Source organism: Cryptomeria japonica, chromosome 5, assembly GCF_030272615.1.
Source record: "Cryptomeria japonica chromosome 5, Sugi_1.0, whole genome shotgun sequence".
Classification (NCBI taxonomy): Eukaryota; Viridiplantae; Streptophyta; class Pinopsida; order Cupressales; family Cupressaceae; genus Cryptomeria; species Cryptomeria japonica.
This window is the reverse complement of record NC_081409.1, coordinates 821,725,299-821,740,401: the sequence shown is the minus strand read 5'-3', so window position 1 is coordinate 821,740,401 and position 15,103 is coordinate 821,725,299. Positions and strand designations below refer to the sequence as shown.

The 15,103-nt window shown below is 34.1% G+C and overlaps 1 protein-coding gene and 1 pseudogene across 1 annotated transcript; both read right to left on the bottom strand.

Moving 5' to 3' along the window:
* Positions 1 to 2,720: 2,720 nt before the first annotated feature.
* On the bottom strand, positions 2,721 to 3,642 carry LOC131075144 (alpha-methyl-mannoside-specific lectin-like). Its single transcript, XM_058011964.2, has 3 exons — positions 3,445 to 3,642; positions 3,234 to 3,360; positions 2,721 to 3,166 (listed from the first exon to the last, which is right to left on the bottom strand). The coding sequence occupies exons 1-3, from the start codon at positions 3,640 to 3,642 to the stop codon at positions 2,721 to 2,723; spliced, it is 771 nt and encodes a 256-aa protein (XP_057867947.2).
* A 2,848-nt stretch (positions 3,643 to 6,490) lies between these two features.
* On the bottom strand, positions 6,491 to 8,490 carry LOC131876208 (L-type lectin-domain containing receptor kinase IX.1-like; annotated as a pseudogene).
* Positions 8,491 to 15,103: the final 6,613 nt, after the last annotated feature.

Here is a 15,103-nt window from a genome sequence, read left to right as displayed (position 1 = left end):
ACCTTGGGTGAACATATGATGAAGTCCACATATAATCTCTTCCATTTTTTATTAAGAATTATTAGTGGTTATGAAAGGCTTGCTATAAATATTTGTTCTCCCTTATTTCCTTGGTTGGTCATGCATCATATAACATGTTTATGGACACCCTCCTTCAAACCCTTCTAACAAAATGTCTCATGTAGCTTTTTCTTGTATGTCTTATAATACTTTTGATGTGTTGTTGTTGGAGTATCCTGAAAGGCTTTCATAATTTTTTCCTTGATCATAGACTCTTGAACAGACAAAAATTTCTACACTCCATTACAACATACATATCATATTTCACAACCTCATCAACAATGTCAATAGAAAAATTATTCTTGGAATACTTGGCAATAATAGAAACCAAATTCAATCAATAGAAATGATAAATAATGAGCATAGAGTAGGTCTCCCAAAGAGTGCATCAACTACCACAATCCTCATGCCCTTCATCTATTAGATTTAAAAATTATAAGTTGCAACTTGCTTATCCATTTTTGTTGGTGATACCCCCTTTGGCTAAATTATCCTTGCTATACCAGCACCAAATAATCAGCCTACTATGCAAGCAAACCCCCCACCAGCTCAATCTTTTGAACTACAAGAGATTAAAGGCCGCTTGCAAACATTTGGGAATGAAATAGTAAATATTAAGAGGTAGCAAAATCAAAATTATAGGCCTTATCAACCTTAATTCTACCACACATATCAAAAAACAATTAAATATGCCTCCATATCAACCAAATAACCAAGGCCAAAGACAAGTTCTTAACCCGAGGCCTTACCAATCTTACAATCCTAATGTTTCCACCTCTTCTAAAGAGATTTTACCAATGCAAAACAATCTGGCACAAGAATATGAATGGTGTTTTCTGTGCAACCAACCTCAAGACCAAAAAACTTGCACCAATTGTGTGATTAATGAGGCCTTAATGGCTCAAAATAGCCCAAGTCTGTAGCCTAATGTACAAGTTGTGACATGTATATAGCAGCAAGACAATCACCAAAATGAGACAACTCTCCTAAACTAGCAAGGAGAGTAGTTTTGTGGGGTAAATCGAGTGAGTTCCTCTATTGCAGCCAATACAAGGTCCAAAAAGTAGGTTGTTGATATAGGACAACAAGTTTATAATGGTTCTTTTCAAGAAAATCAACCATCAAAAGTGAACCAAGTGGTTGCTAGTATATCTAATGATGCCAGTACTTCACATGTTTCTGAAAAATCCAAGGACAAAATGTTTGTATTTTTCCAAGAAGTCAACATTTGGCAAGTGTGGGACAATCTACTGGACAACCCTAAGCACAACAAACACAAGGAGAGCATGTTGTTCCCAAAGGATAGCCAAAAGTAAACACACATCCATTAAATATTTTGGAACATATGAGAAAAGATAATGCGACAATTTCTATGTGGGATTCTTCAGCCATTCCAGGAGGAAAAGAGGTTTTGTAGTCAACCCTATCTAATCTTACCATGTCCAGTGAGTCCTCCCAAACTCCATCCAAATTTGTGCTCATAGATGATGCCCAAACAAGCAGTGAACAATAGGAAAAGACTGTAAATCCACCTCCATTCTATGTGTCCTTGATCATAGGTGACCATCTAGTTCACAATTGCATTATTTACTCAAGTGCTAGCAATTCAGTAATGCCTAAACAAATTGTAGACAAGCTAGGAATTGAGTAAGAACCACTTGAAAAAAGAGATGTACAGTTAGATGGTACTATTGTTAACACAAAAGGAATCATTAAGGGGTTGGGTTTGTCATTACATGCTTGTCCAAACTTCACCATTCCACGAGATATTTATATCATAGAGCTGACCCCTTATTTTGCTATGTGTTTGTCAATGGATTGCACTTCTAAGATAGGTGGTTATCTATTTTTAGATTGGTCATGCATGCTCTTTGGGACTAGGTGTGGCACCAAAGTCACTATAAAATCAGAGCCTATTTCTAAGGACCATAATGAGCCTTATATTCCAAGTGTTATCAATGCATCAATTGTTGTTAATTGCACTATTTTTTTACCATGAAGAGGTTCTTGTAGCCAAAGCGTCAAGAACACAAATGAAGGGTATCCCTGACATGATTCTACATAAATGGGCAACTAAAGATAGCTAAAATGATACAAGTAAACAGCTAGAAGAGGTTGGTTTTGGAGTTTATTTATTGCATGAATCTAATTCTTTTGTGCCTAATCTTGAGAAAAGTGATGAGCGGTAACTTCTAAACAACAAGAGGATGAGGTATGGAAACTATATTTTAATGGATCATGGAATAAAAATGGTGTTGGTTGTGGTTGTATGCTTATATAAGGTAGTGGTGACAAGTATTTCTCTTCATTTAGGTTTACCTTTATCTGCACAAATAATACAACAGAGAATGAGACCTTAATTGATGGTTTTCAATGAGCAAAGAAGACAGGTTTTAGTTGTTTACAAGTGTTTGGTGACACAAAATTCATTGTTAATCAAGTGAGAGGTCTCCATACTACAAAGAATGATGTTTTGAAGTGTTATAAACATAGAGTGTGGGATATGATAAAAGATTTTGACTCTTTTAATTTGTTGTTCATACCTACAAGTAAAAATAAGCATGTTGATAGATTCGCTGTAATAGGAGCACAGTATGACATTCCTAGTGAAATCAGTAAGGATAGAAAATAATAGTAAGTTAAAGTTGTTGTTAGGCCTTCTATACCCGATAACAGCATGCATTGGCAAGTGTTTGATAGTGATCAGCAGACAGAGAATTTATTGAGGGAAGAAGCAGTGTTCTCAACTGGAAATCAAGAAAACTTAAAGCAGAGGAAATATCCCACGAATATGTACAAGAAAAATTCCACGCTGAGACTGTGAGAGTTTCAAATACCAATCCAGTGGATGCGCTGAGACCAACCGTGACAATTTCCGGAATATAGTCACGCAGATCTATGTGATAACTCAAAATCCGGCTTCTGGGTTTACAAATATTATACAGATTAGCAGAAGGGTTATATAAGAGAAATACCTGTAACTGCTTTGTACTCCCATTGTAATACACGCACGAGTCCCAAGATTGCCCATTTAGGAGAGTATTGTTTAGGAATCTACCTTCCGAGCTAAGCGAAACGTTCGCCACGGAAACAGTTGAATTGACATCTATTCCGTGTCAAAGCTGTTCTGGAATGTGTCGAACTCGACGGCCACTACTTGATTTGATGTATACCGTCTGTGGTGAGGTTACAGAGGCCCAGCCATTCGCCCCAAGAATTTGGAGGTGGTTTGAAATCGAAAGGGGCAATGAAGAAAGTGAGTCCGTCTGCGGAATTAGTGCTTGAGTTTCTGATAAGGAACTGAAAATGTGATGAAAAACTTGCGAGAGCCCCAGAAGAATTGTCCCATAGAGGAACTTATTGCTTGTAAGCTGCCCAGCCTACGCTCCATCCCAAATCACCTAGGAATTCATTTCTGGTGAGTTGTATTGTGTCCCCTTCAAAGTAAGCATCAGGATCTACTTTGATATCTGTTTGGGGAGGGAAAGCAAAGTTAATGTTTCCTGCGCATTCCATATAAGAGAACAGAGTGGAGATCAAGGAGGAGAATAGATAGAGCGTTGAAGCAGAGCGTTTTGCCATGGTAGTGTTGTCTGGAACGATCACATTTTAATCAGAGCATACCACTCAATTATAGATAATCGCCCCGAGAAATGGTAGCGGAAAAGTCAATGGTTAAAAGTAAATAGAAAACTATTTTAAACGGACTACATTAAACCTCAAGAGAGGTAGTTGAGAAAGGAAAAACATTAATATAAAAAAGTATTTGACGGATAAAACCTCAAGCGAGGTGGTTCAGAAGTAAAGAAAGTCACTAAAACACCAAACTTTCATGAAGACTTCAAGGAAAGGAGATTCACAAACAAAGGTATTTCCTTAAGGTTTCAGCTTCTATCGTACAAGGATAAGCTCTCTTTTTCTATAGGGTTGTTTTAAACTTGAGATTTGATTTAGACAAATCACTATGTATAATTCCAACATCATTTTTCTTCGCTTGTGTGTTAAAGGATTTTTATTTGACAAAGAAGGATTATAGATTCATAGAGTATGGATTAAGACAATGAGATCTAGACTTTGAATAAGCAGAAAACTCTGGACACTATTCAAAAGTCTAAAGTATCTAACACTTTTTTGACACAATTTTTAGGAGATAATCTAAATGACATCCTGATCTTGAATCTATTTACAATGTCTACATTAGATGCCTTCAAGACTAGGATGCCTATCTGCATAGTCCAACACTTTTAGGCTCAAATTGTAGACATGGGTTCCTCTATAACAACATTTTAAGACTTGTTCTTAGAGTTTGCATGTCTCTTTAGTATCATACTGTTTATGTTGATCACTATCAATTTTTCATCTTTAGACGTAGTTCTTGCATTTCATCATTCTATTTCATCTAATCATATCAATTATTCAACAAGAAAATAATTAATTCATGTGCCTAGCTCTCCCAAGGGTTTGCAGTTTGTCTATCAATTATTTCCATAATGTATGTTCATGAAAATGTCTTTGATTCCTAGTTTGCATATTTAGACTAGTGAGCCCCATTTCACTTATCTACAAGGGTATGGGTACAAAATGGTAGGTTTGTTCAGGTTTATTCATAAAACTTGATTTTGTAGTGTTTGAGAAAATTGGTTTATCATCTACTCACTTGTTTTTCAATGCATCTTCAACCAATATCATTAAAGGTTCATTTGATCCTTCACTATGCTATTTAGACATTTGTGATCATCTGCGTCTCAAAGGAAGGTAAGCTACCAATTTTTTAAATTCAATAAGTATGATGTAAATCCCTTTGGTGAAAGTTAGATAAGATCACGTAGTCATTCAAAAATTTATCCTCTAAATAGTTTAATGCATATACTATCTCTTACTAACTTTCTAAATATGAACATCATTTCAAATTGAAAGAAAACATGATCCCCTTCCAATTTTGTGAAAAATAATCATTTTTTAATGTGTATAGAGTAAATTTTGTAGGATATATGAAAATGTATCTTTTCAGATTTTTATGTCAAAATTTACATAGCAAAACTAATACACATATTTTGGTTAAAAACACAAAAATTACTAAAAATATTAAAGATAAAACAATAATTATATGGTTAGAAAGCTAAGGTGGAGCTTGATGTCATACTGATGCTTTTTCAAAACCTTGTCCTAAAATATGTGAATTTGATGGAGAGGTTACTTGACATTTGTATATTTTTGGTAAACAATGCTCTTGGATATCCAATTTGTATATTTAACCCTTAGGATTGGTAAATTCATCTTTGTTCAAAACCAAAGGAAAAGATTTTGTTGGCTTAAAGTAGAATGCATTAGCATTATACTATGCTTGCATTATTAAAAAATGTGTTAGCACTTAACACGTGTTCATTATAATGCAGACACATTATGTTTTCTAGAATGTAAACATCTTTTAGAGAATATAAATGTTTCACCACTTTTTAGCTCCCCATATCTATGTACATATCTAGTGGGTACACACTTTAGTTATTGGTTTAAAATACTAAAATTATTGCTCACATTAAATTAGAAATTTTTTCATTGTATGCTTTTCATTATGAAATTATTAGTGATACTATCTATTGCAAACAAAAATTATAAAAATTGGAAATAACAAATAAAAAATAATGAATATATTAATTAAATGTAAGACCTATCAAAGAATATAAAAATTATTAACCATTTTGTGATGTTAATCATATGTTTTTAATTAATAACTTTCATATTATTAATCAATTTTAACTATATCATAGAAATCTTCTTGATACTTAATATATCATATTAATAATGATATGCTCAATTTTATTGCATAACAAAATTCATAAATGATTGTCATTATTAATGAACAATATATGAAGCTTTTAAGTTTAAAAATAAATTGATCTTTGTGCAGTCTCTTTTGATTGCACCTAAACCATGAGAATATGTTCATATATACTTATTTCTTGAGATCAATTAGATGTCTATATATATAAAATAATACATATTAATTGTAGTGTTAGAAAACTATAAACAAACACATGTATTAAATTAAAAACTTAAAGAAAGTTCAATATACAATTATGTGTGATCACACCCAAATTATGGATAAGATTTGATCACACTTAAAATATGAGAATCTACCTATATACTTCTTAGTGAGCGTAACAACTACTAAATATTAAGAATAATTTCATATATATAGATATATAAATAAAGCCATAAAAGATGAAGTGTAACTATAAAACAAACAAATGTATTAAATAAAAAACTCTAAGAAAGTCCACAATGCAACTCTGTTTACACACTTGATACTTAAGTTGATCCAGACATATGCTATCAGGACACAAAACAAATACAACAATGACACTAGAAAACATTAGTACCAACAGTGTTGGCCGCATACAACTACGTAATTCCGTACAAAGTCAATCTATTAAGTTTGGAGCGAAGAACGGGCCTCTGTTTCAGACATGAGAGGACTGGAAATTTTATCTTTGCTCTTTGCAGAAGCGGAAAAACGCGACGAGCGAGAGTGGGATGTCGAAGGCACCTCAGTTGAGGACGACCCAGCATGAGAAGAAGGAGCGTCGCTATACATATTCAGGGGAACATACGGCATTTGAGCATCAAACTTCAATATCTTTAATACCTCTCTCATCGTGGGCCTTGCTTTTGGGTCCGGCTAAGAACACAACAATCCCACCAGCATCAGCACCTCCATTTCCCCACCATTGAAATATCCCTCTAGCTTTTTGTCTGCCGCATCCAAAAGCTTCCCTTGCCTATGCAAATCCCATACCCAGGCCACCACTCTCAAATCGTATTCTTCTAAGCTGTAATCAATGGGTTGTCTTCCGCAGGCAATTTCCAAAGCTACAGCACCAAAGCTATACACGTCAGATTCTGGGCTCGCCTTTCCGTTTTCCATATACTCTGGTGCCATATATCCACGTGTCCCTGCAACTACGGTTGAACGTAGTGCAGCGAGATCAGAGTCTACCAGTCTTGCCAGACCAAAATCCCCCAGCTTTGCATTGAAATTCGAGTCCAACAAGACATTGCTGGCCTTCACGTCTCTGTGCACAACACACTGATCCCACTCCTCATGAAGATAAATAAGAGCAGAAGCTATCCCACAAGCAACGCTATACCTTGCAACCCAATTCAAAAACACGTCTCTTTCGTCGAATAAATATTTATCTAGACTTCCACTTGGGAGGAATTCGTAAACAAGAAGCAACTCGCCTTGTTCATGGCACCAACCCAAGAGTCGCACAAGGTTACGGTGTCTCAGCTTACCGATTATGGTGACCTCTGAAATGTATTCCTTTTTTCCCTGCCTCGATCCTTGGGATATTCTCTTTATAGCCACCGTCTCGTTGGCTGAAGGCAAGATGCCTCTGTAGACAGCTCCGAAGCCTCCTTGTCCCAGTATTTCATCGTCGCTAAAGTTTTTGGTAGCCGTGCTGAGTTGAGCATAAGAGAACTTACGGGGCCCTTGAGCGAACTGTTCATCCAGCTCTATGTCTCCCTCCTCACCTTGATTATCCCGCTTCGTTTTTCTCCTTTTAAAATACCACCAACCGGCAATAAACAGAAAACAACAGATACCCAGGAAGCAGACTAAGAGGGATATCAAGATAAGTTTCTGGCTATTATTTTTAGTTCTTGATGGCGAGGAATCTTTATATGACGGGGCAGAAGAGGGAATATTGTCGGAATGGGAGGATCAGGGAAGACCTCCCACGAATATGCAGAAGAAAAATTCCAAGCCAGGACAGTATGAGCATCAATTGCCGATCCAGTGGCTGCGGAAAGGCCAACCCTGACCTTCTCCGGAATATATTCACGCAGATCTATTGGATAGTTCAAAACTGGGCTTATGGGTTTAGAAATATTATTGAGACTAGCAGAAGGGTTATATAGAAGAAATACTTTGAGCACCATCGTACTCCCATCGTAGTCTACCCACGCGTCCCAAGCTTTCCCATTACCGAGAGTATTGTTTCCGAATCGACCCAGGGAGCTGAGCGAAACGGTGGCCTCGGAAACAATTGAATTGACGTCTATTCCCACATGGTTATCATCAGGGTCATGATGAATCTCGTTCTCGACTATGTCGAACTCGACGGCCACTACATGATTTGAAGATTCACCATCTGTGGTTTGGTTAAAGAAGCCCAGCCATTCGCCCCAAGAATTTAACTGCGGTTCAGAGTCGAAAGGAGCAATGAAGAAAGTGAGCCCGTCCCCTGGATACTTGGTTAATTTTTTGAAAAAGAACTGAAAATGTGATGTAAAACTTGCGAGAGCCTTAGATGATTTGTCCCATTGAGGAACTGGTTCTTGGTATGTGGCCCAGCCTATAGTAAGGAACTGGTTCGTGGTAAGTTCTATTGTATCTGCTTGAAAGGAAGCATTACCATATAGCATGAGATTTGTTTGGGAGGGAAAGAAAAGCTAATGTTTCCTGCGCATTCCATATAAGAGAATAGAGAGAAGATCAAGGAGAAGAACAGGAAGAGCGTCCAAATGGAGCGCTTGGCCATAGTAGTATTCTTGGGAACAATCACATTTTAATCAGCTTATACTCCTCTATATATTATAGGTAATAGCCAGTGTAAATGGTCAAAGATGCTATTCAAAGTAAGCTTTCAAATTTTTGCCCAGCTAAGTATCTACGTCAGCGAACAGAGAATTTTGTAATTTTGAGTGAGTCGTTGTGTGAGTTTCAATAGTTCCGACTTTTAGCATTTGACTACGAAAATGTATATTCTAGAATTTATAAAAGTATATATAAAAATCTAAACAATAATGGCTAGAAGAAGAAAAATCAAAGAGGTCATCAACAATTCATAACTCTAATAAAATTTTAAATAGAGAATTGATAATTAATTTTTATAATGTTAAACAAGGTGAAGAAATTGAGTAGTTTGGTTAAGGGATAAAGAATCTTAATTAGAAACATTTCATTTTATGAGCAATAGTATTACATTATTAAGGAATATGAAGGTTCCTTAGAAGAGGAAAATAATCTATTAGGCTTGAATAAATATCCAAATAAAATCCTCATGTACCCACCATTTCTACAAATTGACCTTGTTATATTGAGAATTCAAAAAGGAATAATCTTCTAATATCTCATTCCAACATTGATTACAATGAAAAACACCTAGAGATAAGTTTGCAAAATCAACAACTTGAAGCCATAAAATAAGATAAGACTAAATGTAAATGTAAAGCTTCAAAGAGAATGAAAAATCCACCAACACACACCTTTCTCTTAATGTTGAGATTACAAAAACACAAATATAATATATATATATATATATAAGCAAAGTGCAATTTCTTGTGCTATATAGTTTGTTTTCAGTCGAAATAAATATTCAAGATTGTTTAGCATTGATCCCCTAATATATTATCACATGGAAATCTTTGTCCATTATAATCTAAAAAAGGAACCCAATTGGCCTCCTAGTTGAAAAGTTATGGCCTTGAAAATTTGGAAAGGCATAACGAATTTGGATGTGTCTAATCACTAATTGGGATTCTCATTCAATACAACTATTTCACTTATTTTTTATAGGCTAGGAGTACCCATCAAATTAGTATTCTACTGAGCCACATTGTTTGTGTGTGTGAATTGTAGCCTATAAGATGCAAAAATGATTTACCTCAGTGTTAACTTATTCAAATTGAGCACTACTTCCTTTCATACACTTGGATCTATTAAATAGGAACTTCAACATTGGTATTTATTTAAATTTTGGGGGGTTTTGGTTGTACTATTGACTCAAGAACTTTCAAGTATTGATGTAAAATTGATTGTGCTTCTATCTATTTTGGTTTATCAAGTCCATCAATCATAGGAAGAACTTTTTCTGGTTTAGTATCAATATGTAAGTGGACCAAATTATCTTATAAATTAGAAGTTTGTTCATTGATTTGTTGTGACTTTGATTATGGATTTTTTTCAACTCATACTAGTGTATATTTCTTTGATAATTTAGGAGGCATACCATTATGTTGAGGTTCGGGAATACTCTCAATTCATCTTTGAACTCTTTTGAACCATCATCTTAATAGGTTGATTGATCTACCTTTAGCATCATTTTCTTAACTTTGCCATTCTATATTGACATGTAGAACAATTAAACTAATAAATACCATTCTACCTTAATAATGTAATTATTAATTAGTAAAATTATAAAATTTAATGTCTTCGTACACATTACCATATGATAATAAAATATTAGTTTAGATAAAATATTTTATTAGGGTAATACATTTGGAACCAAAAGAACAACATTCAAGGGAGTTCCAAAATGGTCACCTTGTGGAGAACCTTTGGGATAGGCTTCTAGAGTTTTGTCGAATGTGGTACCAATAAATGTCACTTCAAGATCATCTACAACTATATTAATAGTTGAGAATTTTTTTTTTTAGTCTTATTAAAAATAAATCTAAAATCTTTAAGGATGAGAAATCCTAAAAGAGCTTAATAATAAATGTAGGAGATAAAAAATATACCATTACATTATGAAAAGGCAATGTAAGGAAAGGTGACCTAGTAGGAGAAATAGGCATAAGAGAAAGCCAATATGCATCGATAGTTTTAGGTAGTGAAAATTAACCCTATTTTTAACTCATTTTTGATAAATTATTTCTAAACCATACCTAAAATAAGATAATTGACTAAGACAAATATAAGACATATAAATTATAAACCAACAGAGAAGGAAGATGCATTTTGTATAAATTTCAACATGATGGATTGAATGATGTATGGGATGAATTTGATTATGACGCTATTACGTGATTGTGTACACCTACAAATAACTATTGAAAATTCAATAAATTGTTCTATTCTCCTAGATTTAATCACTATTATGATCCTAGCTAATATTTTGTGAAACCATCATTAGATCTACTATTCTAACACGTGTGTTTGTAAAAATGCTAAATTAATTTGCCTCCAACAATTAGCTTATTTGAAGATAGGATGGTGTTGTAAAAGAAAAATATATGAGTTGCATAATTAAATAAGAATCCTAATTAAATATGTATATAAATATATTTGTAAATTGAATAAATAAAAATATTACAAACAAAGATACTAAAATAAAACCAAAATAATACAAACAAGACACTAAATCAAAACAAAAATAAACAAACAAGATACTAAATTTACATACTCCTAAATATAATCAAAAACAAATAAAACTAAAACTAAAATTTAAAAATCTTGCTTTTTATAAACATTATAATGTGTAATTTGTTAACAATAGGAGAAAGAAAAATAAATTTTGGAAATATAAATTTTAAATAATAATAAAATATTTCATTATACAATAATTTACATAGTTAAATTAAACGGTACCATGACATATCTAAGTGCTGGCGAATTTGGACAACTCATTTTTAATGGAGATATGTGGCTCAGCAGGTGTTGTGGAATTCAGCAGGTATGTCGCTCAGTTTTTAATGGAGATAAAATCAAGTGTGGAATTTTGTATTCCGTGTGAGACTACTAATTCCCAAAACACACGACTTTGAAAGATTGTCTACAAAATTTTACATTGTCTACAAAATTTTGGATTGTCAAATTCACAATCAAAGTAAACGAGAACAGGTAAAGATTTGAAAATGGCATACATAGCGATGAGATTTGAAAACATGCTCACCTCTTTTACATTGTCTACAAAATTCTGGATTGTCAAGCCTGTACAAGCCTGTACAGATTGTCAAGGAAATTATATTCCAAAAAATTTTTGAATTGTTAAATTCACAATCAAAGTAAATTAGAACAGGAAAAAGAAAATGTCACCAAAAAATAGAAAGCAATGGGAAACAAATAATAGGTTTAGAAATTTAGAAACAAATTGACAATGAGAAGATGAGAAGACATTAATGTAATTAAGATGAAAATCTACTTTCATTGAGTATTATAGATTTTTTTTGGATTTTTAAACACACAAATGGTAAATTGGAAAATAGAAAATTTCTAATAAATTAAGATTGAGAAATTGAATTTGCATATTTATGTTAATTTTCGTTTAATTTTGTATTAATTTAAGTTTATTGTCTTAGCCTTTATTTATCCCATTTACGCACATGTACATACATCTATTGACACTTCATTGAATTTCTGTGTTCTCTATGATTAGATGCTTATTTCTACACAAATTTCATTACTTAATTATCCAAGATCATTCCTATGGTTATAGGAGTGATACCAAGTTCATGGACTCTAAAACTCACAAATTTAGAAAATCTAGATTCAAATTTGGTTAACTCTTGTCCACTCATTAGTTGTTGTGAACCTACCAAACAAATATCTATTTGATTTATTGTTATGATCTATATTTAGAGTAATTTAGTTGCATTTGTTTTGCATTCTCTTATATCCATGAATATCCTCTCTTTTCCTAGATCATTTGAGAATTGAAGGAGCAATTATTAGAATACTTCAATTTGTTGCACCAAAATATTTTTAGTTACTTTAACATATTCATCTAAGGCATTTGCAAGATTTCTTGCTACTTATCAATCCTTCGCATCAATATGAAACAAATACTTTCTAAAGGTTAACTTAGGAGAATGTGTACCCTAGCAATCTAGAAACTCTACATGTATTTTAAATACTACCATTGATCTAAGAAGAAAAAATGTACTAATGAAGGATAAAATATATGCACCAAATCATGAATTCATGGATGGGGAAATGATCTATAGATGTGAACTAAACCTAGAAATGAACATAGCTCTTGTGTTAAATCTATTTTACTTGTAATATCCCCTTGTTGGATCACTCTTTGTTTTGCCCTAAATAAGAAACATCAAATGGGACAAGCATATAATATAGTTAGGGGGTACATTTCTTTATTTTAAAATGAGATAAATTAACTTTGTTCATGGAAGCCTACAATTAGTTATGTAACATTGCAGACACAATTTATGAAATAAATTTATTACTAGAGCAAGGAAATCATACATTTAGCAGGGAATTTTTCATATAAGCAAATATAATATTGTTGATTTTCGATGTCCTAGTTTGAGTGGTTCATGATTTGGAAATCCACAAGAAAAAATTTCAAGTTGACAGTCAGTTTTGTGACTGTTCTTGAGGTTTGGTATAATGATGTTGATGATTCTAGTAATGTGAGTTGTTGCGGTGTGATTCATGCTACTTATGGATATTTCTAGATTGTGTGCTATGTGTATGGGTGGTCCACATTGATCTTTGTGTATCTTATTGAAGATTTTCCATGTCCAGTGATTTTCTTCGTGTTGTGCGACATTCATGTTGGTGTAGCATGTTGTAGATGATCAAGGCGTAATTCTTGGAGGTGTTTCATATTTGCGATCATTTTTTAGGTCTAGACTATGTCTTAGCCAACATCATTTTGGTCTGCATGAATTATTGTAGGGTGTGTGATAATATTTTTGTAATATGTAGCTTGTGGTGAGCCGACCTTGAAATATAGGTTGATGTCTTATATAAATATATGTGATAATCTTTGAGAGGGATGATGCTATGTGTAAAGTGGAAAATTAGATCCTAGTGACTCCCCACCTAGGAGAAAGAAAGGAAGCCACTAGGATGATTTTCACTTGGGAGGAACTTTACATTCAAAAGAGGGGCTTGAATCCGCTAGATCCAAATCTGACGGAAGCAAGAATGTGAATAATGAGTGGATTGAAAGCAGTTGAAGTGTGATTTACCCTCTTTTATAAATGATAAAATTGACTTATTAACTATGTGGGAAAGAGAGAGGAAATGGGCGAAATGAGGAGCTACAAGTTCGGGATCACGTTGTAACTTCAGATCTAAGATAATTAAACTGATGCGGATCTAACCTACAAATTTGGAGAAAAGTCATTGGGACCATGGTGGGAATGTACATGGTCCTCCATAAAATTCATGAAATGAAAAGGGTTCTTCCGTCTCTGCAAATGAAGCCCAAACCTGCAATTCTAGGTGTGCATCTATAACCTACACACAGAAAAGAGAAGAAAGGGTGGTTGTGGATAGGATTTTTCCTCAATCAAACCCCGATTGAGGAATCAACCTTGAACAAAAGTATTTGCAAATGCTTGAATGTAAACAATGGAGATGTATACCTTGTATATCTGCAACTTGTTGATGATGATTGCTTTGATTCTTGAATGTAACCATAAATGTTGCATGAAATGACATGTAACATGACAAAACCCTAACACACACATGCTTGCAAATGAATGTTGTAATGTTTCTACAATGGATGAATGAAGAAGACTTGAATGCCTAAATGCTTGATGATGACCTTGAAGTGTGGTATATTCTCCTTATGATCCTTATCTATCTATCCGTTGTCCATCCATCCATGAATCAGTGTAATGAATTCCTTTTTATACATGCCTCAAGGATTAAGTTTCAACCACCGAAGGCCGACAAAGAGGAATTGCAAACCCTGAAGACAAATTGCTCATAGGAGACCAGGAAGACCTAACATAGGGCCACCCTAAGGGGTGAGGACAAGGGCATCATGTCCCTATCCTAGGGGGACAAGGACACCACACCCTTGTCCTACCCTATTTTGGGGCCCAGATAGGGTCTACAGCATACATAGATCATGAAGGAGAAAGAGTGAAGGGTTTGAAATGCAAAAATAGGTCCTGGTTAGGGAAGGAGATGTCTTCACCAAGGTGAGGACCCAAAATATTGTTAAAATTGCAGGGCATGCAATTTTATGACACTACATTTAGCCCCCACTTTATCGGGACTATGGCTTATGCCACTACTGCTGATAAAGTTAGAAGAAAATAGAGAGGAGGATGAGAGATGCAGAGCAATACCAAAAGGAGTATACGACATCACTAATATTGAGGATTAAAAAGCCCCAATATTAGGGTCTTAACTCAGGCTAACATATGCAAGAGAACACCAAACAAAAAGGCACAATACACACAAAAATAAAGACAAAGCGCAAAAAGACACACAACAAGAACAAGACACGAGGTGAAAAACTAAATAGTCGAAGAGATCTCGAGCTCAGATGTCTCA